At 51.6% G+C, this 25,956-nt stretch overlaps 1 protein-coding gene across 5 annotated transcripts in view; it reads right to left on the bottom strand.

The window, feature by feature from the left end:
• PLXNA4 (plexin A4) overlaps positions 1 to 25,956 on the bottom strand; it is a 502,572-nt gene that overhangs the window by 105,019 nt on the left and 371,597 nt on the right. For all 5 annotated transcript variants that reach the window (XM_021078941.1, XM_021078938.1, XM_021078940.1 and 2 more), the window contains 4 exons: positions 11,887 to 11,987; positions 2,338 to 2,461; positions 1,543 to 1,696; positions 204 to 303 (listed from right to left, as the gene is read on the bottom strand). In XM_021078941.1, the coding sequence (XP_020934600.1) occupies positions 204 to 303; positions 1,543 to 1,696; positions 2,338 to 2,461; positions 11,887 to 11,987 (479 nt within the window). The remainder of the gene's footprint in view (positions 1 to 203; positions 304 to 1,542; positions 1,697 to 2,337; positions 2,462 to 11,886; positions 11,988 to 25,956) is intronic.

Genomic DNA, 25,956 nt, shown 5'->3' with positions numbered 1-25,956 from the left:
CGGAGCACCCCACCCCACGGGTTCTCACTCTGCTCATTCTGGCCTCTTCCCATTAACCCTGTCGGTGCCAGAGGAGGGCGCCCGTCTCCTTCTGGGCAGAGTCTCTAGATGGTAACTCCTTAGGAACAGGTGTGGGGTCTTCTATCTTGGGATGAACTTTGACCCCAGGAACAGGGAGCTGAATGAGGCTGGGGGGCACTTACGAATTATGGACGCTGCAGTTGTAGAAGACGAAACTGGTGCTGGCAAAGGTCATGCCTGTCTCCTTGGACTTGAGCTGCAGCTGGACGACGTGGTGGTCCCCTGTGGGCAGAGCCAGCCATGAGGTCATGGGGGCCGCCATGGCCCCATGTTGGGGTTCCACCGAAAGAAATGTGCTACAGAGGGGAGCCCACTCCCCAAGGGGTTCTCTCAGTTCTAAAGGGGGTGATTCAGCTGGCCCAAGCCCAGGACAACCTCAAGAACAGAACAGCTGCAGAGGTTCGGGCCTATTGCTCCTTCTGTACCATATACCTGGCACCCACCTCTCATATGCTCACCAGGTCCTCTCATGTCCACACACACACACACACACACTGACAGGTATTCAGAAGTGTGGCAACATGCAGGATGTCCATGCTGGCCACATAGAATTCCAAACACATTGATTCGCTAGCAGGAGAAACACGTAGACTTTTGGTGATGCTGCCACAAACTACACAAGAGGTTCTGCACACACGTGTGTGTGCACACACCAACTCATTCCCCATCTCTGTAAGGAGAGATCCTGTGCTGACACCCCCTCCTCCAGTGGGCTTGGGGCTCTGTTCGGGCGGGCGTCCCTGGAATCCTCAGCTGGCGCCAGGGAGGAGCTGGAGCCCATGTTTAATTCACAGCCCTGACCCCAGGCCCCCTGTTCTGTGCCTTCCCCAAGAGCCTCATTAATCAATCAGCTCGGAACAAATGTGACAAGCCCGAATGGGAGGGCCGACATGAAATCAGGCTGCCTAGGAGGCTTGTCCCTCCCCAGCGCTGGGCCTCTGTCCAGCCCATCCTTTCCAGTGAGCTGGCCACAAACGGGCAGCCCTGGGGAGGCGGGGGGGCAGGGGTGGAGGGCTGTGATCCAGGGTCAGAGACCAGCAGTGCAGGCAGGGGTTAAAGAGCCAGATGACCCCCGCACCCCATCCTTGCTCCTGACCAGCCTCCCCTCCTCCCGCGCCCCTTCCGGCCAGCCCTCCCACGCTCCAGCATGATCTCTGACCTTGACCGGCATGCTCTGATGCTGCGCTGGCCTTTCCCTCTCCCACCCTCTCTGCAGCTGCTGTCCTCACCTAGGGCGAGGCGGACTCCTGGATGCTCACCTGGTTTCAATTTCAAAGGCGGTGGAGGGACCCACCAACACACACCCCCTCCTCCGACCGCGACGCGACCCGACCCTCTGTGTGCTCTCTCGACTCCCCTTCCCCACCCCCCACCGCCGCCCCGTGTCTGTCCTGAGTTCTCATCATCTAGGCAGCAGGAGGAAGGCCTCGCCACCCAGCTCTGCCTCCGGGGACTGCTCACCGTTCTCCGTGATGATCCGGGGCACCTCCTTGGCTGCTGGGGAGTAGCACTGGATCTGATTGCCTACCACCAGCCCATCCATCTCTGACAGGTCCTCAAAGGTGCAGTTGACGCCCGCTGACAGCTCCGGGACATTGTATGTCTCCAGGACCAGCTGTGAACAGCCCGGCAGTGGGCGAAGGAGCAGGAGAGTGAAATGGGGAAAAAGGAGGGTATGCAAGAGAGGAGGAACGAGGGAGAGCAAGAGAGAGCAGCGAGAAGGAGAAGAGAGAGAAGCATGAGGCCATACGGACACAAAAGAGAGACCCAGTTCATCACGGGAGCAGATGGAGAGGGTGGTGGGACGTTAGGAGACAGAGACGAAAGAGACGAGAATCTGAATGGATTTGGCCCCAGGAAATGGAGTGCTTAGGGAACTGGTGGGTCCATCCCCCACTTTGGAAAATGGCAACGCCAACTACCATGTGCCCGGCAAGAACACCGAAGCCGTCTCCCTTTCCCGCCTCTGCGCGGACAGCGCCTCCATCTCACAGACAAGGACAGGGTTCACCCTCCCCTGGTCACTCTTCCGGTGGTTTTTGGTGTCTCAGTTTTCCCTGTCTTTCTATCCATGATGCATAGAGCCTCTTCCCCAATATGCATGCGCAGGTTCCCCTCCTCCTTCTCCAGGGACACCTTCTTCAACACCCCTGCCCTGCTTTGGACCAGAGCGGCTTTGAGGGGTGTTGGGCTGTGGCCCTTTTTGGAGGGGACAGAGCTCTGCCCAGGTCCCAGGATCCCGTCCCACCGCCTTACCAAGACATTGTACTGAGAAACGGAGATGTTGCTTGGATGGACGGTCAGCCGGACGCACTGCTTCATCTCGGAGGCAAACCGGCGGGGCTCCTTGGACCGTTCACAGCGCTCCTTCCGGGTGCACCTGGGAAGGACAGACAGACCGACGAGGGACTCAGGAGAAGGCCACCAGTCCAATGAGGGCCCCCGCACCAGGGGGTCAGGCATTGCCAGCAGCTCCTAGGATGTGTCCGAACTCAGCATGGCCAGGACTAAGCTTTTAGTTTCCTTCTTCCAGCCTGGTCCTCCCTCATCACGTCCGAATCAGAAGAAGATGGTCATTCTAATCACTTGTCCTTGTCACCAGTGCAAAACTCAGAGTCATCCTAAAGTGCCCCCAGGGCCCCCTCTTTCAGAAAGAGTTGAAAGTCCTGTCTTTTTCCCCTCCCCACTCCTCCTCAGCCACTCTCCCCGTAGTAACCTAGACTGTTCTTTCCACACGGCTACTCTTTCAGATTTCCTCGACTTTGCACATGCCAGTTCTTGGGTCTGGACAGCCCGCTGGCCACATCACCACCATCCAACTTCCACCACCCTTCTAGGCGGGCTCCTACTCTGATGCATCTGCTGCGGTGCCCCTCCCCGAGAAACCCACTCCCACCCCAGGCAAAGCTACGAGCACGGTGGCATTTCCCACCATCTAGAACTTCTATAGCACCAGCATTAGGCTAAGTGCAGCCATCTCCTGTCTAGTGTGAGCTTCTCAAAAGAAGAAACTACATGACTTAGTTTGGAATCCCTTACAGACCTCCTGCCCAGCAGACACAAGGTAAATGCAGGAACGAGAGGAGGGAGAGGAGGGAGAGAGGAGGGAGGGAGGAATCACGGTTGCAGGGTGTAGTGGTGGTTCAGAGCTTGCTCTGGAGCCAGGCTGCTCTGGATCCAATCCCAGCCCCGTGGCCCAGGGTTACTGCTCTAAAAGCTTTGCCATTAGTCCTCAGTGTTCTGTGCTGTTCAAAAGTGTCCCGTGTCACAGGCAGATCACATCCAGGTGACCTGCGATCTTACAGGATGGGGGCTTGTGAAAGATGCACAGAAGAGTCATGGTAGTCACCCACGTGGATGCGTCACACGCAGGGACAGGCACTTAAGCTCTTCTCTGGGGCCGGGGCCAGCCCCGCCTTCCAGTGGGAGCTTAGTGCTGGGAGGTGTCCAACCTTCAAGAAACAGTATTCAACCCAAGGATGAGCCTTGTGAACATGGAACTTTGCCGAGTGCCTATAACTTGGAATGTCTAGGCTGCTGGTTCTGCCGGGGTCCTCAGAGTGACACACTGAGATGAGATGGGACTGCAGGGAAGTCAGTCCTGAGCACTGATCTCTTCTGGTTACAGGGAAGAGACTCCACAGAGGAAGGAGGATGTCAGAGGCTGCTGCAGGCAGGAGGGAGCGCCAGGCAAGGAGTAGGGAGTGGAACAGCCAGGGAGGTGGACTCTGCGGGCAGGGGCAGGTGCTGGGAGGGAACTTCTGCCTCCAGAAGCAGCTGGGTGAGGGGTGGGATAAAAGAGGAGGGGAGAGAGGCACCTGTGAATCCTGAGCTGCTCTTAGGGTGACTCTTGGGCACAGAGGAAAGCTGTGGGGGCCTCTCTTCCCAGCCTCGGGGAAGAAAGGCACCTTGGCCTCTTTGTAGGAAGGATGACCTAATAGTGGAGGGTCTGGAGGAGAAGTTCGCTGAGAAACCTCACTGAGGGCATGGACTGAAGGAAGAAAGGGGAGGAATTCCCGCCGTAGCTCCGCAGGTTAAGAACCCGACTAGTATTCTCAAGGATGCACGTTCGATTCCCGGCCTCTCTCAGCCGTTAAGGATCCAGTGGAGCTATGGTACACCACAGCTTGTGGTACACTGTGTCAAAGAAGTGTCTTGGATCCGGTGTTGCTGTGGCTGCGGTGTATGCTGGCAGCTGCAGCTTGGATTTGCCCCCTAGCCTGGAAATTTCCATGTGCCATGGAAGCCAAAAAAAAAAAAAAAAAGGAAGAAAGGGGAGATTCAGACAAGAAGGATGACCTTGGAGTAAGCTGGATGTGCAACGCAGAAATAAAACACAGTTCTGAAAAAGATCATCACAGCTGCGAGTCACTGAGCTCTATTAGGCACTGTGATGGGGGCTTAACCGTTTACGCCGCGGAAGTCTCTCAACGATGCCAAGAGGTAGGTGCCACTGTAAACCCCACCTTACAGATCAGGAAACTGCAGAGGCATTCAGTGACTTACTCAAGGTCACTCGCTCATTAGAGAGAGTCTGTATTTGAACACAGATGAACTCTGGAGCCGTCATTCTCACCCACTGTACTCTACCTCCCAGAAGCTCCTAGCCTAAACCCACTTTCCTGCCATCCTGATGTCTCCTTATGTGCTTAGGGCAATTTTAAAATGTCCTCTTAATCTTCTTCTCTAGGCTAATCGCTGTGTGGCTGCCACTGGAAGCACTCTGAGTATTACTGAGACTTGTGGATTCTCCGGGACCCTTTTAGGAATCTCATCCCAAGAGTGAAAGGTCAGATATGAGTATGGTCGTCTCCCAGGCACCCCCGGGCTGCTCTAGCAGACCCATGGCAACAAGGGCATCTGCCTAAAAGTCTGGGGAGTTAATTTACCAGGCTAGCTCCTCTGCGAGGACTTCATTACCTCCAGCCATTAAGCTAATGTTATGGACTTTCCCAGGGTGTCTGCACTGACATCGCTATTAATAGTGCTATTACTCCCATTAACAGCAGACCCAGAGAGCTGGTACGGGCTTCAATTATTCACCGACTCCCCAACTTTGAAGTTCCTGTTTCCAAGAGCAATCAGTAGATCTGAAAAATGTCTTTGATTAAATTATGAAGAGGGGGAAAAGGAAGCTGCTTTCAGACCAAACATCACCTGGAATTACCAAATAGAGTCCAGATAGAAAAGAGGTGACTCCCTCTCTCCTCCACGGGGTACAAAGGAACTTGGCTGGGGGACCTCAAGGCAAGTTTGATCTGCATGGGTTGCTGCTTCCGGAGTTCATGAGACGACATCTTTCCATGGCTCCTGAGAGCCCACAGCTAACCTCATGTCCTCTCCCCCCAGATTTAGGTCTCACCAGGGAAGCCACCTAACACTTACAATTACATATATATATATATATCTACACACACTCACACACATATGTAAAATCTCCTTTTATTTATTTTTTTTCTTTTTACGGCCGCACCTGCAGCATATGGAAATTCCCAGGCTAGGGGTCAAATTGGAGCTGCAGGTGCCAACCTACACCACAGCCCCAGCAACTCGGGATCTGAGCTGCCTCTGTGACTTACCCTGCAGCTTGCGGCAATGCCTGATCCTTAACCCACTGAGCAAGGTCAGGGATCAAACCAGAATCCTCATGGATACTGGCCGGGTTCTTAACTCACTGAGCCACAGCAGGAACTCCATAATGCTTATGGTTTTAAACCTCCCATCTAACTAAATAACCTTGGGCAAATTAGTTAACTGTTGCCTCAGTTTTCTCATCTCTAAAATGGGAGCAAAATAATACTTACCTAATAGGGTTATCATGGGGGTTAAAAGATGATGCAAGCAAATCATTTAGAATAGGGCACAGCTTGTACATAATGAGCCCTCCATAGAAGCTAGTCTTCCTCTCCCATCCCTTCTCTGCCTTCCCCATTCAACCCCCCCCAACTGCAGCTGACCCAGGAGCACACATCTCCTCCCAGACTGGCCCATGGGGCAAATCAAAGACAAAAAGGCAGGGATGGCTGCCGTAGTTTTCCTCTTAATGATGGAGCGGGAGCCCCAGAGGGCAGGAGGGAGCAAAGAGGAAAAGAGTGGTCTGAGCTGTAGCTCTGCTTTCTTCCTAGCTGTCAAAGAGTATTGAGAACTTGGCTCTCTTTGTGGCAAGTCAAGTTTCAGGTCAGTGTCAGGGATGTTTTGACATTTCTACCATCCCTCAGGGTCCATGAGGATGGAAACTGCGAATGTCCAAAAGCACAGACGATTGACCTTCGACGTGATAGAAAAATGGAAGGGAAGGATGGATTCCTTCCGAGTTCTGAGAGGGTCTGGCAGGGCAATGGCTCTTGCTCTTCTGAGGCTGTGATTTCCCTTTAGCTCAGGCAAGAGCCAGGAAAGGCGCAAGGGGTTAATTCATGATCCCTGGGGGGCAGGGGGGTGGGGGCGGAGGCTGGCTTCGATGGTCCCTTCAAAGGAGCTCCAGGTACTTTCCTAAAGTATTTCCTTCACTTCCACTGTGGGGGCCCCTTGGACATGGAGGAAGACCCTGCTTCCTCCATGCTCCAGGGCTAGGCATGCTATCCAGCGCTGAGTTTCCAGACATTTGTCGTTGCTGCTGCCACTGCCACACCCTCCGAACCTGGACCTGAGGGTGGCCAGCAGGAAGCAGGCCCCCGGAAGATGCCCCTGCCCTGGAATTGGAGTCTGGCCCTGCTAAGCCCCACTTACTTTCCCGCCTCTCTCCACTTTCTCTGCGGTGGCTGGTCCTCCAGCCCCGGTTTGGAGGTGCTAAGAGCCCTGGGGACAAAGGCCCTGGCCCCTGGAGGGGTTATTATTCAAGTCAGTGGTTCCAATGAGATTATCCTCTCTAATGAAGCAGCTACCACCGCCTCCCCTAAGCCTGAACTTTCACTGCTGGGAAATTCCCAGCCAAGTGGAAAATTAGAAGGGAGAGGAATGGAGAAGGGAAGGGGGTGCGGGAGAGGGAAAGAGGTGGTGATTAAGTTCTAGAAATTAATTCCTAAATACAGTGAGAGAAATACTAACTCTCGGTGCCGCTGGTTGGGCAAGCACATTTCGGTTTGGAAGTGGGGCTTCCTGTGAGTCCGGCCTGGGTGAGCCTCCGAACTGCAGTGGCGGGGTGGGGGAGTCCCTGCCGGGCCGTCTCCCCAGGCCCTCCAGTATGGGTCTACCTGCCTTGGATCAGTACTGGCTCTGTGCTTCTCCCCACAGGGGACCCCCAATACTTAACATTTCATATGGGTCATGGCCTGTGCTTGAAATGCAACGTTTGGGGAATGTGCCTTTAGAACACGAGGAGGCAGGGGGAAAAATGGCGTTGGGGTCGGGCTCCCCAAAAGAGCTTTATAGGAAAGTTAAGGGGAACCTTAGCCACATTGGAGATCACGGGGGCTCTCCGATCATTGTCGCCACATCTGGGAACCCTGATGAGGGAGGAGGTTGGGTTTCTAACATCATCACGCTTGCCCTCTTCAGGAAGGGCCAGGGAAACGGGCAGGTGCATGGGGCTTGGAGGAAGGCAGACCAGATAGTAAACGGAACCTTTCTAGGAAGCTGGGTGTGTAAGGGTTTCTTATGTGAAAGGCATGGACCAGATGAGTCCTTTCAGTGCCGTGACTCTGGGACCCAGTGGCTGCCCATGGTCTCCTGCAAGTCTAAGCATTTAGGTGTGTTCTTGCATAAACCCTGAGACAGGAAGATCATGGCTGTACTATAATGTTCCCCCGCCACCGGCTGCTGGCAACTGAACCCATCACCCCTTTACCATCTCTGAAGATGAAAAGCCAACCTGAGCAGCAGATGTTGGATTTACGGTGTCTCCCGGGCCTCACGCAATGGGCGAGGTCAGGAAGCAGGAGGAGAACACGGGACTTAAAGGGAACCAGCAGGTACATGAGTCTAGTGGAGGCCCGAGAACATCTCTGGGCTGATGCAGCAGCCACGTGGTCCTGTCCCAGCACGACTGGCTCAAACACTGGCCCCGCTGCAGGCACTGAGAAGCCACGCTCTGTCCTGGCTCCAAGGCTGGAGTCTTGCCTTGGCTTTCTTTCGGCCCCTCCCCAAAGGAATGACCCAGGTGGCAGTGACAGGGACGAGGAGCGGCTCCCGCTTTCCGAGAAGAGAGGGTACATTCAGCAGTCGCCACTGAGAAGGTGGTGGGGCTGTCTCTCCTGCTCTTCGTCAGTGGGCAGTGCTGTGTGGGGACCAGTTTGTTTCTATGTGGTTGAGGAGAGGTTAGGAAAGAAAACGTGGAGAGAAGAGAAAAGGAAGAGGACAGGAGGGAGGACAAGAGAAGGAGAAAGAGGAGGAGGAGAGAGCCAGGGCGCATCACTGCAGGCTAATCCCTCCTCTTTCCAATCAAGTCAGTTACAGGAGGAGGCTGGAGACACATTCAACAATTACTCCAATTGTTTCTAATCGGCCTTCACACTACATGTCATCCAACCTCCTGGAGCTTTCACTTCCGTTAGTGTCACCAGGTCAGCAGGTTTGGTGCGGTGGAGCCACCTGCTTTGTGCAAGCTGGGCCACTCCACACAGAGTGTGCAAATGCCAGTCTATGGGGTGCATGTCTGGATTTCGAGCCTCAGAAGTAGCCCAACAACGCAGGCCTTCCCCAGGAAGCTAAGTCATTGGACTGAGGGGGACATTCAGAGCTTGCATGGACCAAAACTTTTCCTAATTCGTATAAGAAGACGCTACTGTGGATTTACCAATGCTGTGCTCATGAAGGCATGTGCTGTACATAGTGAGTATGGAGGGGGCGGGCAGAAGGCAGTGGTTAAGATGAGAAAACGCAAGTTCCTTAACCCAGCCAATCCTTGAGCAACTTTGGGGTCCACTTATACATGAGCTGTTCTTTTCAATAAATACTACAGCACTATATGACCCAAAGTTAGCTGAGTCTGTAGACCTGGAACCTCAGATAAAGTTTGTTGACTATAGCACTTGACATTCACAGATTTTGGTACCTGCCATGGGTCCTGGGACCAATTCCCCACAGATACCAAGGAACAGCCATATCTGCTGAGATGTGGAGAGAAAAAATTCAAATACACCAGTATCTCATCTGGGACTCTTTCTTCTGGACTAGAGGCTGATAAACTTCGGGCAGAGTCTGGGAAGACCATAGCATAGACTGCAAAGAGTTTGCTGGGCAGAAGTGGAAACTAACAATTCCTCATTATTGGGTAGACAGCCTGCAAACAGCCCGAGGAGAGACCATCCGCTTAGCATGAGAGTATTCAGTAACTCTTGGGTACAGGTCTAAAAAAAAGTAAAAAATAAAACCAGGCTATGGGATACGCTAAGAAGCAGCACAAAAGGACCTGCACTTGGGAATCAGTTTGCACTGGATTAAGGGGACATTTAGCATGGCCATGGGACAGACTGCTCTTTTTGCTCTTTCCCAGGTAGCCCTTGGGCAGCCACACACATGGCTGGCGAAGACTCTAAAGGGCATGGCTGGTTGGGTTGCTCAAAGCAGGAAGACTTTCCAGTGGTAGGTTTGTCCCAACCACCCAGCCACAGCCCTCAGTCCTAGGAAGGACAGAAAGGGGAAGGGGACCATGGAAATGGCTCTGGGCCTGACCCATGGCCTCTGCTTCCACAGCCACTGAAGTCAGAGCTACCTCCGGGCCCCCAGGGGGCAGCATGCATATCCGCACAGCCTCTCCCTTAATTTTCTTTTTTAATTAATTTTTTTTTTTTTCCCCTAGCAGCATCTGTGGCATATGGAAATTCCCAGGCTAGCGGTCGAATGGGAGCTGCAGCTGAGGGCTATGCCACAGCCACAGCAGCACGGGACCCGAGCTGCATCTGCATTTGCGACCTGTGCTTGTGTCAACGCTGGATCCTTAACCCACTGAGTGAGGCCAGGGATCGAACCTGTATCCTCACAGAGACAACATCGGGTCCTTAACCCATTGAGCCACAATAGGAACTCCCCTCTCCCTTAATTTTCCAGGTGAGGCTGTGTGATGGCTCTTTTCACTGCCATTTCATAGCTGAGGAACCTGAGACCAGAGCTGGTCTGTCCAGAGACAGGTTCTCAGTTTTAAGCCATCCCTTCTGCTCTGGGTCACTGCATTTTTCCTTGCCTCTCCTTCCCTTCTCTTCCTTTCCTCGCTTTTCCTTCTCTCCATCTTGGCAGAAACTATATGAAGTGGATCCTCAACAGTAACCCTTGCCAACCCATCCCAGGGAGGGCATTCTTCCAAGAGAAGAAATCTGCAAAGAGCCAGGGTCCCCAAGGGGAGAAAGAAGAGACTTTATAGAAGCTGATCTTATCTTCCCCTGTCAATGTCCTGGGTTACATGAGCCTCCCAGGAGCGAAGCTGATGACCCTTCTGAAGAAAGGGAACGTCTGGGCCAATCGATGGGGCTGGGTCTGTGGGGGATCCCGTTACCTGCTGGGACCCATAGGCTCCCTGGCCGGGGAGGGAAAGACAGAGTGGGCTAGGGACCTGGTCTTGGAGGGGTCTTTCCAGGCCCAGGACAGGTGAAGGCGGGCTGGGCTGCAGGTTTCCTTTCCTTCACCCAAGTCAGAACAGGGATTTTCGGGCCCAAGGTGGAGGCCCTGCAAACAGAGGCTTAAGATCATGGACAAAGAAATACCCGCTTTGTGGAAGCTGTTGTTGCCATTAGAAACCAGCAGGCCCGCCTGTGGGCTGGGGCCCGGGGTTGCAAGGGACGGCAACAGGGTGACCCTCCGTGCTCCTGGGTTGGCAGGTCTGTGCTTTGGGACAATTGCGGGTGAGTGACAGGAGGGAGGGTTTCAATTACACGAGCATTTCTTAAGCCTGTTCGGTCTGCAACCCACCTGTGCCTTTGCTGGTACAAACAGCCCTTTCAGCCACCTGAGCCACCTGTTCATGGGGGCTCCGCCTTGAACTGCATGCATAATCTCCTCTCTTCCCTCCCATGTCTCCTCGACCCCCCCTTACACACACACACACACACACACACACACACAACTTCTGTTGTCGTCTTCCTACAAAGCTTCCCACCCTCTGACTCCCTACAACTATGGGAAAAGTCAGCAAAAGTGACAGAGAAATGGGTGTATCCTGACACAACCAGGAACCCTCTGGTTTTCCCGGTCCTGTTGGCTGGCCAGGCAGCACTTAGCACAGGGTCTTGCCCATGGTGCAAACCTGACAAACGTGCTGATTTGAGTCCAGACTGCAACCCTCATCCCTCCCTGGACCGGAGGTCTGATTCCCAAGAACTTGCTTTAGGCCAGAATGTAGGCCCCTTGTGTGCCCTGAGCTTAGCATGTGCCCGCTATAGCAGTAACCGGAGCCCCAGCAGTGACAACGCCTAGTCCTTAACTGCTAGGCCACCAGGAAACTCCTGGTAAGTGGCTCTGAATCACTAAATGGTCAGTGGATATCTCACTTGTGATTTAGAGGCCCACAGGAGCCTGCGGAAAATAGTCCACGGCCTTTTGCAGGCTGTTTGGCCCTGCAAGGTCGGTCTGCAGTCAAATTTTGGGCAGAAATGCCCAGGGGTTGCCCTCCAGCCCTCCAGTATGGACTCATCCAGGGTGATTCCATTTCCTGACCCAGCATCATTCCCATGCTGACATTTCCATATATGTAGACGGGAATTTGACAAAATGAAGTTGGAACACAAGGAAGGAGGTAAGATTTGCAAAGGAGCCAGGGAAGGAAGAACAAGAAAAGAGAGTGAGAGAAGAAAGAGGTCAATGGGAAGAAGATGAGGACGGAGGGACTAACGGGGGGGGGGGGGGGGGAGGCAGGAGGGAGCTGCCCGTGGTACTCACGTGTTGTGGAGCACACACCAGCCACAGTGCGGATCGCCCGAGCCAAGGCACTCGCCGCAGCTCTGATACTGACCGCAGGACTCCACGGGGACTCTGGTGAGCTAGGACAGGATCACAAGGGAGACGGAGGTCAAGATCACGCACAACACCCAGCGTCTCACCAGGCAGCGGAGCTGTCCTGTCAGGTGCATCACCTAAAACCGTGTGGAAGCAGGAAGTGGCCTAGAGCCCCAGAACCAAAAGGGACCCGGAGTGGTATTGGAACAGGTGGCCACCTAAACCCCGGGGGAGACAACTAAGACTGTCATTTTCTTAGAAGTCCCTGGGAATAGGCTCCACAGAATTCTATCACGTTGTTATCAAAGATATTTCTACCATGTACATTTAAATCTTCCCACCACCACAACCCCCAAGGATCTCTACAAACGTGCAACTCATCCCATATTTGTCTCTTATCAGTGTAATAAACGCAAATGTGTCTTCTCTCTCCGTTGTTTCTCTTTTGCCTTAAAGGGTTTCACCCCCTTCCCCGTCCTCCTCCATCAGGTTGCATCAGCGGAGGTGCCAGGGAGCCTCCAACCCTAGTCCAAGACCTTTCTCTTCCTCTTTCACGGGGTGTAATCAACGCGCCTCGTGGCTGTTACTTGCCCACGCTCTCTCTCTCTCATCATGTTGGCCAACTGGCTCGGAAAGTTGTTCACTCTGGTGCTTTCAAAGAGCAGCTGTTGCTATTTCTCTCCCTACCCACACTCTTTTCATGACTAGAAGCTTCCTCTCCAACCCCAAAACTTTATCTTAGCTTTCACCAGCCGCTTGCAAGCGTAAAATGTTCTGCATGACATTTCTGCTTGGCCCAAATGCTTCCATTTCCCACACACTCCTCAAGATCTTTGGAATTTCTTTGTCCTCCGATGTCACTTTGCCCCGATGTCTTTTGACATGATTCCTCACGATGTGATACACAGAAGGTACTGAATAAGGACACACAGGAGCAAATGGAATTTTAATTTTCCTCCTATAGCCTTGGTCTCTCTTCTCCACTTTTGCCAGTTTCCTCTTTAAAATTTTTTTTTTTTTTTGGTCTTTTTTAGGGCTGCACCTGCGGCAGGCTAGAGGTGGAATCAGAGTTGCAGCTGCCGGCCTAAGCCATAGTCACAGCAATGCGGGATTCGAGCCGTGTCAGCAACCTACACCACAGCTCACGGCAACGCCGGATCCTTAACCCCCTGAGCAAGGCCAGGGATCGAACCCACATCCTCATGGACACTAGTCAGGTTCTTTATTGCTGAGCCACAATGGGAACTCCAATTTTATTTTCTAATATTCTTTTCCATTCGGGATACTTTTTTTTTTTCCTCTCCAGTGAAAGACTTCTTACTTAATCTTTCAGCTTGAGCTAAGAGAATGTGATGTGGCCGTCCTTTTTAATTTCTTGCCATCACACGATAGACCCGGAGACGTATAAATCACGCTGACCTGCCTGAGCCTCCGTGCTTCATGAGCAAGTGCAGAGGCTCTGTTTTCCCTGCTGCTTCATAGGGCATCTGCCTCCATAAAATCATGTACCACTTGGCAGGGGCTACTTGTAACTCATGCGCACAGGCGAACTGGCACCAGAGTCTGCTCAATTAATCTCAAAACTCTCTTGCAGAATTAATTAATAATTATTTTTTTAAAGCCCACATGATTTCTTTTTTCCTTTCTACCTTAATTTTCTTCTTCCCTTTATGCATCTTTTGGTTGGTTTGTTTTCTCAAGCGTATCTCGAGCAATCTTCACGACCACCCTGCACTTCCCCTTCTTCCGAGGTCCCTCTTAGCTTCCTATAGCTTTGCCCTTGGCCTGGGTGGCCCTTTCGCCACTTCCTCAGATGTCTTTTTGCACATTTGGAATTTTATCTTTCCTTTTACTACCACTCATGCAAGCAGCCTGGGCCATGCCTCGGCTCAGCCTACATACGACCTGCCCATTTTCATAATTGATCCTGCCCATCAGTTTCTTACAAATGACCTCCCTGACTCCACACACAGCAGGGAACCACCTCCCTTCCTGTTGCCTCTTTCGTGTCCTTCCTTCACCCTAAACAGGCACAGACACACATGTCACATAAGCACAGGACCAAAGGTGCCCAACCCAAAGTACCTAGATTCCTAGGAATTCCTGAATGGTAACAAGGCCCATGGCTATTTTCAATATTTCCAAAAGCCTAATGGAAATTGGATTGTTGCTGGTTTCTGCTTGTGTGCATACTCAGTGATGCATTTCCCATATTAAAAATAGGAAATATATTATGACTTAGTAAATGCAGTTTGTTTAGCAGGCAAAAATCTTACAAAATCTGATGCCTAGAGAAGAAAAAAAAGTAATAAAAGGGGCCATAGATGGTGAAAGTTGGTAGCATAAGAACATAATACTGTTTTCATAAGTTCCAGCTGCTTGTCTAGCACTCCATATTTTGCATGGGCTTAAAGAGGAAATCATGGCTTGTTCAATCAAAAGCATTTTCTTGGCCTAAACTTAATTAATATCCTCCTCTGTTTCTCCCAGTGACATGTTCTATAATCTGTCACTGACTGTGCCGTGGGGTTCTGGGGTGTACTACATAAAGAGCCAGCTGCCTTGGCCAAGCCGATCTTCTCCAAAGCCTTGGCATTCACATCTCCAAAAATACCTTGCAATTGGCATTTCATAAGGTCAGTACCTGGAACTGTAAGGCCCTTCCTCTTTCCATTTGAGACGAGTCATTTGCCTTGGGTTGGAAAGAGCGTAGGAGCCTTGCAGAGTTAAGGTCAAATTCTGGCTTTGCCGTTTTACTGGCAATGAGATCCTATTGTCTCTGCGTCCCATTTTTTCTCATCTTTCAACACGGAGATTAAATCCCCTCCGGCCCCCTCCTACCAACTCAGGGAGTTTCCCAAAGCTCAGATGACCCAAGAAGTATGAAACTGGTAAATGATCAAGTGCATTGCAAGTGACAGTTATTATTGCTGCCATCTTTGTCATGAATACCCATTCTTCACTGTACAGCCGCTTAACCTCTGCCCTTCGTTACCCCAAACTGCTCTGACAGCCTCTCTACTTGGTCAGGAGTTTAATGCCTAGAGGAACTTTTTCTTCTTTAGTATCTGGATCACATCGTTTCTTCTTTGAACTATGCTGTCTGCCCCTAAACCATTCACGGCTGCATCTTGATCCAGTTTCCCGGACTTATTCAAGGCTTTTACCACCTCCCGTAACAGAAATGTACTTTGCTTTTCACCAGGATGGATCCCTAAGGGACAAGGACATAAATCCCGGGAAGTTATGCTACTCAGCTTCCTTCATCTTTTCTTATAGGATCTAGCTGTACTTGCAGTCATTCTTTATGACTCTTCTGAACTTTGGCTAGGTTTTCTCCATTCTTTTAAAAGGGGGGATGGGAAAGCTGGGGAGCCACCAGGATTCTGACAGTCCATGTAGAAGGACTGCCGTCATTTGAGAGCTGAGTGTCACCCTTTCCAGGACTTTCCAAAGAAGGCCAGACCCAGCGAAATGTCCAAAGTGCCATCATCAGGCATTGCCATGCTCTCCCGGACTGACTCCATATCTTCTAATCCACATAACCGCTTTGCCTCATGCCACGTGTAATTCTGGGAAGCATCAGAAATTCTGACACTTTATTTATTTATTTATTTAGGGCTACACCTGTAGCATATGGAAGTTCCCAGGCTAGGGGTTGAATCGGAGCTGCAGCCGCCGGTCTACACCACAGCCACGGCAACACAGGATCCCAGCCACATCTGCGATCTACACCACAGCTCACAGCACAGTGGGATCCTTAATCTGCTGAGCAAGGCCAGGGATCAAACCCGCATCCTCATGTTTCCTGGCTGGGTTTGCAACTCGCTGAGCCATAATGGGAACTCTCCTCCTGACAGTTTGAATCACTTCTGAAAATTAGATTCAGTCCACCATTTATCTGGGTGCAATTCTGTACCCTAATGGCTCTGGCCCCCACCTTGCTAGTAAGCTGCACAGGTGGCCAGATGGCTCGGCCCTATGATTCTCCTTCCCCAGACATCTAGATTCTCCAGCACACCTTACACCAAACAAAGCCGTCCCTCCCATCCCCCCATCTCCGGCTCCTCTCTTGACCCTGGAACACAAACCACTCCAGATGCAGAGCCACAGGATTAATTAAAACCACCCCACGCTGATTAAAGTCTTCAGCTACAATGCCAGGCATGCTAATTAACTGAGTGAGGGAATTCAGACCACAGGAAGAGGTGAAAAAAGAAAGTCACCGAGGCGGCTTCTGCTTAGAGAACAAGTCAGACGTCACGTGACCTACCTGGAGAGGAATGTGTCCTAGTGATGGGTGGTCTCAGAGACCCCAAACAAGTGATCGATGTGGCTGCAATAGCTCCCTCACTGCTTTTAGAGGCAGGAGTCCCACCTCTGACCTCCATGTGCACCTACACTGTGCTGGGGGGCATGGGGCAACTTGGGTGGAGGGATGAGAGTATGGTAGTCTTCTTGGCACATTCTGTCGGTTTTGTACAGAAATCTACTGGGCATTTTGGCAGCTCTTCAAAAAGTTAAACTTAGCATTAACCATATGATCCAGTACTTCCACTTCTGAGTACCTACCCCACAGACCTGGAGGCAGGGACTTGAACTTGTACACCCAGGCTCATGGCAACATTATTCACAATAACCCAAAGGTACAAGCAACCCAGATGTCCAGGGACAGAGGAGTGGATGAATAAAATATGGGATATGCGTACGATTGAATATTACTCAGCCTTAAAAAGGAGGACGATTCTGACACGAATGGCAACACGGATGAACCTTGAAAACATCATGCTAAGTGAGATAAGCCAGTCTCGAGAAGACAGCCATGGCATGAGTCCACTTGCATGAGATACAGGACAGTCATACTCCTAGAGACAGGAAGTAGAAAGGGGCTGCTGGGAGCTGGGGGAGAGGGAATGGAGAGCTGGTGTTGAAGGGGACAGGGTGTCAGTCTGGGAAGAAGGAAAGAGATCTTGGGAAGGATGGTGGGATGGTCGCAGCACCGTGTAATGTACTTAATGCCACTGAACACCTGAAACAACTCCAATGGCAAATCCTATGGTCCGTGGATTTTACCATCATCATCATCAGAATGATACAGAAATTATTGGGCAGACGTAGGAACACCTATTCTCTGCTCAGCAGCCTAGGTCAAGGGGGAGGAGCTTTCTGTTGGTAGACTGACAATAAACCCACGTGTATGAAATATCCTGAGGTCCTCGAGTGAGTCAGTTTAATCTCAAACGGACAAAAGGGTTGGGGGTGAACGTCTCTCACTGTGTATTGTTATGTAAGTGGATCTGTCACTCTCAAGCTCTGCACCTCCATTCCCTGATTTGGAAACGTAACATCAGAGCCTTGTTCTACCCAGAACCGCTTCTCATCTCCCACCCCTTCCAAGAGGCACAGGAGAGGGACGTGGAGTTTGCACGCTTCCTGCAAGGGCAAAGGGCCCCTGGAATCAGATTCACCTATTACTGCTCAGCCCCTGCCTCGGCATTGCTCATCCCCGGTTACGACCAGGAACGCCCGTGTGGCCTTCTCCATCCACCTCTCTCCCCTTCCACTACCTTTCTGGGAACTGCACTGGTGTGCTTGGTCTTTTTGCCACCAAGGCAAACGTCCCTAAACCATACAATGTAGTTTTGTCTGGTTTTGACCTATTGCCAATAGAATCTTTGCCTCTGTTCCCTCACGCGTCCAGCCCCATAACCAAGACCATGTCGTTACAAAACAATGACCTGGGACAGGAAGACGAGGAGCGATGGACCACAGAGAAAAGGGGGCCACATGGGAGGCCTCGCAGTCCTGGTCTTGGCCCTTATAAGCTTCTGCACTTTGACTGACAGAATCCACTCCCTGGAGGGCCTGGATGCATGCACAGCAGCTGGAGGCATGTTCGACGGTTCCTTGGGTCCCGGCCCCGCCTGTCTAGTTTCCCTGATACTCTGAGGGATGCTTTCCTGCGGCAGTAGGGTCCCACTCTGCCTGTTGCTGTTAGCGTTCCAAAGGGTGTCCGCCGCTCTGCTGATTACATTCAGAAATGTCCCGTAGATGTAACGTCCAGTCTCTGTGTGTATCTCTAATTTGTTTAAGTATTTGACATTCTGGTCGAAATGCGAGTTATTACTCCATCTCTCCTCTTATAATTGGATGCTAATGCTGCCGTGGATTCACTGAGCCTGATGGTGGCAGTTAATTTAAATGTCCAAAAGGCTTCTTAAGTACCCAATTTCCTTCAAAATTGTCAAAAAAAGAAGAAAGAAAGAGGCAAGATGACGCATTTGGAAACTCCTAGAGGCGGCTGCGGAGCTGTCAAGCTGTGTGGATGCTGTGCCTGGTGTCCACCGTCCTACCCATCTCCTGTCCCCCAGCAAAGGAAGCAGAGTTGGGGAAAGTCAGTCCTAGTCTAGAAAATGATGAACCCGGCAACACACATGGATCTTAGCATCGTGATCTTGAGAAGCCTCTCAAAGCCCTGCCAGGGCCTTTCTTTCCTTAGGTGGCCTCTGGTTGCCTTTCCAGGCCTCATTTCTCCTGACCTGGGGGCCACACAGGGGTTTTGTGGAGCCCTGTCTCCCGTGATGGCCTCTAAGTCCCATGCTGCCAGAACCTGAGCTTGTGGTAGCTGAGTGCTGGTTCAGGAAGCTGTGTTTATTTCACGTCACTCCAGGTGCCTGGGACACGGTCATTCACATCCTTTGCTCAGAGGAGGTGGGTATTCCTGAACTTGGCAGACTGGCAAAAGAGGTTGAGGCCAGAAGGCTGGTCACAGGCTGGGGCAGACTGCAATGAGGCCCAACTCTTCACTACCCTAAAGCAGCCTCTTACTTTTCCATGGCCATTCCCACTCAGCCTTATGATGAACGGAGAGGTGGAGGGTACCTCCCACACCCCGACCTTGGGCTTGGCCTCAGGACTGGGTCTGGTCCATGGGATGGCAGCAAGCACAGGGCCAAGCTTTAAGATGGGTGTAAGTGCTTGGCCTTGCCCTCTGTGCTTCTGCCACTGCACAAAGATAGCTTCCCTAGGTAGCTGCTTCCTCTTCAGCCACATGAGCCCATGTGGAACAGACCTGAGCCCAACCCACAGAGAGGAGACGAACCCACTGGCACAGCAGCTTAAAGCAGAATTCTCCCTACCCCCACCCAGCCAAGCTTAACCCAGATCAGCTGACACACAATGGATCTGCAGGTCCACGAGAAGGAGAAGCAATACTTTTTACTATATGCTACTGAGTTTTGAGGTGGTTTGTTACACAGCATTTGGGGGACAATAGCTAACGAATGCACAGGTCCTGGGCAAAAGCCATATCTGGGTACAAAGGTCCTGGAAGAGGAAGGAGAGAGGCTGGACGAGGAGGGGTTGGGTTACAGTGGTGAAGTTTCTACGCTGAGGCCAAAACAGGTCTAGAAAAACACTCAGGTTCTATGTATCTGGTACCATGTTGGGGAGACTATGGAAAACCGGGTCTAACCTGACAAACGAACCTTCCTAGTATCTCCCGTGCTGACCAAACGCTCTATGACGATCGATCTCTAGATGTGAGGGAGGCCCAGGCCCTGAGCAAAGTACCAGAAAAGACTCTGGAAAGAGCCTATGGCTCTTCAGATGCAGAGAGTTAACTAGAAACGTGGATGCTCCTAGGATCCTCTGTCCTGACCTCCTGGCTGCCCCAGTGCCAGGAACATGATTTTGTCTACTTGGCAGCAATAGAAGCTCCTCAGCAATGATTTGCCTTGAACTTTGCAATTTCTCCTACTTGTGCTCTGGCCAGGGGGCTCATACAGCAGAGGTCTCCCTTGAGAGCAGATTCAAGCACAGGGGCAAGGACAGCAGCAATGCTGTCATCACTGTCCCCACCTTCTGGGGTCAAGCTGGTCGATACTGAACAGCAAGGACAGCAGCTCCAGAGCAGACGGTTTGGGAAGCTGAAGGCCTGAGCTCTAATCCATTCCGGGGGTCTAGGTGACCTTGAGCAGCTCTCTCTCCACCCTAGGCCTCCTCGGACTCCTTTTCAGATTGGAGGACTCAGACCTCCTCTGCCTGGGAGAAATTGATCACAAAATACTACTGATACAAATGGGCTGGGAAGCTCTTCGCAAATAAAAAGGAGCAGATGTTGCGGAGGGCTGCAATTTGCTGCTATTAATAAGTATAAATGCCTAATAGGAAGCCAGTTTTGCTCTGGGAACTCGGACAGCCAAGGAGTAAGCCTGACGCCGGAATCATCAACATATGTTGCTCCTCATTAGCAGGGGGCGGTAGCTGGGCCAGGAGCTCTCAGCGCAATTTCTGCAGCCTGGAGAAATCGCCCCAGCCTCACACCTCCCCGTGTGGGCTTCGCCGCCATGGCCTGCGTTCCAGTCCGCCAGACCCTCTTGCCAAGCAAGGAACAAGCCGCTTCCCTGCTGCACAGATGGAAAAGCCACAACCCAGAGAGGCTGAGCAGCTTGCCCAAGGTCACACAGCAGGGCGGTGGCAAAGGCGGAAACTGAAATGAAGCCAGGGCTGCAGCCTGCACATGGGCCAGGGGATTGAGAAACCTCTGGTCCCTCCTCCGAACCCAGGTTCCCGGGCTGAAAATTCCACAGCCTTGGAGGCTGCTTACTGTCAACCAGGAAGGTTTGGCTGAGCTCAGGGGCTGAGAGGGGTCCCTTCAGGGGCCCAAGTGGTCCATCACTGAGTAGAAGCCCTAAGGAGAGGCTGACAGCAGGTGTCAGAGAGCCCTCCTCTTCCAGGGAGACCCCCTGGCTCCCTCAAGCATGGTTGGGGTGGCAAAAAGAGTTTGGAATAGTTTCATCTCAGAGTCAGGTAGAAGCAGAGATTTTGGGGGAAAGACTTGGGTTTGAATCCCGGATCTGTGACTTCCTGTGTGACTTGGACAACTTACTTAACCGCTCTGGGCCTCCTTTCTGTTATCTAAGGATGACAGTAACTACCCTGAAGGGTCATTCTGGGGATGCCCTGAGATGGCACAGATGAACGTGTTAATGCAATGCCAAGAACAACTCTTCGTCATTCCAGCATCTTTCTCAGATGAAATGCCCTCCCCGCCCCCATGAGGGGTGGTGTGAAGCCATCTTTATCCCACCATACTTGGCACTCGGCTGAGGCACAGCAAATGGGGATTAATGAGCAAGAGAGTGAATGCTTGCATGAATGAATGAATGAATTTGGTTCCTGCCCAGCTCCTACATATTCCAAGGACCCCGTGGAGATAATCGATTTGACAGTCTTGGCTTTCCCCCCAAATCTATAACTTCTGGATTACTGCCACAAGTTCACTTCTTAGTGTAAAGGTCCCATTTTCTCCTCTCTCTGGGCTCTCGAGACCCTGCAAGGTGGGCATCTGAGAGAGGAGATGGGCAGCATGGCCACGTCCTGCCCAGAGATCCGGCAGCCCACACGTGGCTGAGCAGGAGCCCGGGACAGGAGGACTGTTCTGGCTTTCACAGAGTTAACAGCAGGAAGTGGCCTTGGAAACAGCCTGGTGGCCGGATCCCTCATTTTTCAGGATAAGCTCGGCTGCTGCAGGGTCTGTTCAAGGCCACATGGCTACTAACACTATTCTTTTGATACCTGATCCCTAGTTACAGATTCCTGCCTAAGAAGTCCGCTCGGGACCCAGCCCTAGGGTCAGGGATGAAGGAGGAGGCAGAGCCTGGGGACCCACATCCAAGGGAGATGTGAGCTCTCCCCCAACCTGAGAGCCCAGGCAGGTGGGAAAGGAGCCTTTGTCCTGGGGATCAAAGAGCTGCTCCCAGTCCAGCCGCTTTTATGGTGCGGCTGACAGATCACGGCCCCATCCAAGCTGGGACTGGGGACCTGCTAGTGTGAGTTTCCCAAACTCAGTCTGCTCAAGGGGGGCCTTTGTTCCAGCAGCCAAGAAGCGGGTGGAGGGGGGGCTGGCACAGTGACACTTCTTCCCCGGACCCAGCAGCAGAGCGAAGCCAGTTCCGAGGCATATGCCGAGACCCTCTGGCTCGCTGGCACGGCTCTTTGTGGGAAGTGGCAGGGCTGGTCTTCTCCACCCAGCGCCTGATCTTGGTCCTGACTGCCTCTGTCAAGAGCACTGCGGGCAGTGGCCCCAGCGATGGGCTGACTGTTCAAACCTAAGAGTGCTTGTGTGCAAACAGCGCACGGACATGAATGAGTGCACATTGGCCGGAAGGGGTGTGCCCAGACACGTGTGCCCAGTTACAGGGCTGGTGTCTGCCCATCTATGCGCAGAGGTGCTCTGGGCCATGGGAGCAGGTTTGCCAATCCACATGGCTTTGCTTGCAGACGTCGCTGTCTGGGGGAGGCTCCTTTGGCTGGCAGACAAGCATCTGCCCTCAGAAAGGAACCTAACCCTGGGAAAAAGCATGGTGCCCAAATACACAGAAATCGATATCCCTCCACAGGGAGCCTTCTAGATCCCACCAACACGGGGATCTACGGGCCCCCTTCTCAGGCTGCTGGCTTAGGAAGAAGAGGGACCACGGATGCCCTGAGGAAGCCCACATCCTCTTCCTCCGCCCTCGCCCTCTGCCTCAACGTAGCCAACTAACTCTCCTCTTTGGGGTCAGGGGTCAGCCTGCTGCTGGGGGAAGCACAGAGGGGTCCTCTGATGCCCGAGTCATGCTTGGATGTGGGCCATCTTTGCCCAGACGAGCAAATATGACCTTTTCATTAAGAGATGCTGCCCTGAGGGTGTTTTCCAGAGTTCTTCAAATATGAAAGGACAACATTGAAAAGGTAGCATTTTAGAAGGTTTTTTAATGCTTTAACCACTGTAGGTGGGGGTTGAGATCAGCACAACCTTTTTGAGGAGTAATTTTGTAGTTATTATTGAAATCGAAAATGACCCAGCACGTCTTCCTCTTAGACTCTTTCTTATAGAAATACTGGCACCTGGGTACAGGTGCTCGGCTGTGGATAATCACTGTCACTTTGTATGTGCTAATGGCTACTTGGAAATAGAGTGTCCCTCCTTAGGGAACTGGCTAAATAAATTGTGTGACATCTATACACTGAGATAAAGCATATCTGCATCAGTGACACGGAAAGATATTCACGACCCATTGTTGAGCTAAAAAAGGCAAGTCACATAAACAACGAGGATTTACTGTATAGCACAGGGAACTATATTCAGAATCTTATAATAAACTATAATGGAAAAGAATGGAAAAGAAATATAGACATATACATATACATGCATAACTGAATCACTGTGCTGTATACCTGAAACTAACACACTATTATAAATCAATTATACTTCAGTTTTTTAAAAAAGCAAGTTGCCAAAAAAGTATATTGACTCAATTTTTATTTTTTAAAAATCTTTTAAGGGCCGCGCCCACTGCATATGGAGGTTCCCAGGCGAGGGGTCGAATCAGAGCTGTAGCCACCGTCCTACACCACAGTCATAGCAACGCAGGATCTGAGCTGCATCTGTGACCTACACCACAGCTCACGGCAATGCCGGATCCTTAACCCACTGAGCAAGGCCAGGGACTGAACCTGTGTCCTCATGGATGCTAGTCAGATTCGTTTCCGCTGAGCCACAATGGGAACGCCTCAGTTTTTATGTTTTAAAAGACAACTCTGTAGTTACGTATTCATAATACACAGGCATAATTTTGTGCAAAGAATAACATCCGGAGTGACAGTAAAACTGCTAACAGTGGTCAACTCTGGGGAGTCTGAATTTTTTCACAGACAAGGTATAATTAAAAATAGTATTTTTTTTTGACTTGGGAAAGTAAAATAATTTTCAAAAGCTGCTTTAAACTTTAGTCCTTTCAACCAAATGAACTAGTCAGTTCCAAATATATTTTAGGGTCAAAGTTTTGAGTTTTCTTTATCCCCTAGTGATTTCTGACATCTGGGAACTGTGAAAAGGATCCACGACGGATCAGTCTGCCCATTTTGGCTGCCTGGGGATGACCAGCATCCTGGAAGCACATGTACCCTGAGGCACAGCAGAGCTTCCTGGTGGGAAAGTTCACTAGCCCAGATTGAGTGTAGGGAGGCTTTGTTCGAGAAGGTAACTGATCACACCCACTCAGAAGACCCCACAGGACAACTTCCTCATGCCACCCAGCACAGAGAGGACGCCATCCTTCCACGGGCGTACTGAGCCTTTGCTGGTGTACAGGGCTGGGGCATCTGCCCATCTATGGGCAGAGGTGCTCTGGGCCATGGGAGCAGGTTTGCCAATCAACATAGCTTTCCTTGCAGATGTCACTGTCTGGAGGGGAGGCTCCTTTGGCTGGCAGACAAACATCTGCCCTCAAAAAGGACCTGGGCCCTCGTCCTAGACCTGCCCCGAACTTGCTCCGAGACCATGGCCAAGGGTCCTCATTTCTCAGGCTCTCAGTTTTCAGACATAGCTTGATCTCTATTGTCTTTTCTAGCTGGAAGATTCCAGTGTAATTAACGGTCTAAAGGCTAGAAAAGGCTCCAGGCATTTCTTTCCAGGATTCTCCCCTGTCTTATTTCATCTTGGTGACTTAATCTGTCCGTGTAAGAGGGAGGTTTGGGGCTGCCCCTCCCCTCATTTTGGTGATCTTGAAAAAGTTAGTCCATATCACCCCCAAATATACTTGGAATTACTACAAGAAAGGAGATGACCACAGCCTGTGATCATCAACTACAAAACCACCAGTGTTTATTATTACATAGTATATAGTTTATTATTATATAGTAATAATTAACACTGGAGTGAGCAGGGGACGGCAACACTCAGGAGTGGTGGCTGCACTGAGCCCAGCCTGACGGGACAGCAAAAGCACAGGCTTTGGAATTCTGTCTTGGGTTCAAATCCTGACTCAGTCACCTGGCAAGTGTGTGACTGGAGACTGTTACTTTACACCTTTGTGCATAATGGAAATAAAAAAGGTATTTCGCTGTTAGGTGACAAACAGATCTCGGCCCATAGTAGGTGTTCTGCAATGTCCATCCTTACCAGGCCTCATGCTTTCCAGGCGGCAGAGCCGAGGAGCTAAGGGGGTGGGGGAAGGGGGTCTCCCACTCCCATCTGCCAGGGGCTGACCCCACTGGACGGCAGCCGTGGGTCAGTTGGTTTCCATTAGGAAGTTCATGGTCAAGGGGCGAGTCGGGATGGTGGGAGTAGCTCATTCATTTCAGACTGTGTGCAGCTGGGGAATCTGATCTCCATCAGCTAAGACTTGAGGAGATTTCCCCTTCTCAGAAAGCGGCTGCCCAGCCCTATATTTAGATGGGGACTCAGCGAGGTCAGATAAAATTGCCGGCCGGGGACAGGGATAGGGAAGAGGAGGCGTCTGATCCTGGCCCCTGTGTGCCCCATTCTCAGAGGACCTGCGTGGGGTGGCTGGGGGCCTTAGCTACCCTCTGCCTCTGTTGCGACGCTCAGGTCTCTGTGACAGCAACCAGCAGCCCCTAACATCAAAAGGTCATTGCCAACGACAGACAAGCTCAGCAGATGGAGAAGCTGGGAGAGCAGTCTCGGGGAAGAGAGGTCAAGGAGGGGGAGGGTCACCAGGGGACACGGTGGCCCTTAGGACCTGGGCTTCGCCATCTGACGGGCTGCCATTCAGTCTCCAGCTCTGCCACTTATCAGCTTGGTCAGGCACTTAACATTTTCCGCCTCCAAAAGGTTATGCAGATTAAATAGTATAATGCAAGCAAAACACTCCACACAGTTCCTGAAGGCTCCACACCCGAGAAGTGGCAGCTGTCATTACCATGACAAGACAATCACCCCGCTCACCGGTTTGGTTTGCTTCTCCTTCGGGGACACAGAACATTCTCCTCAATGAAAAGTTCAGCTTTAATGTAAAGTTCAACATAAAAGTTTCCAGAGGTGACCCCCCACCTCAGTGCTGGCTGGACACAAATGCCATTGGTTCCTTCATAAGCAGTGCTGGCAAAGGAGTTGGAACTTGGGCAAATGGTGCTGGGGTCTCATGATCTTTCTGATTCCTGATACCCTCCCAACTTCACTGAGTGACCCTCTGGTCCCCAGTCCCACAGCCCCTCCATATTAAT

This window comes from Sus scrofa, chromosome 18, assembly GCF_000003025.6.
Source record: "Sus scrofa isolate TJ Tabasco breed Duroc chromosome 18, Sscrofa11.1, whole genome shotgun sequence".
Taxonomy (NCBI): Eukaryota; Metazoa; Chordata; class Mammalia; order Artiodactyla; family Suidae; genus Sus; species Sus scrofa.
Note: the sequence above shows the minus strand (reverse complement) of the source record. Positions and strands in the feature narration are given on the sequence as shown.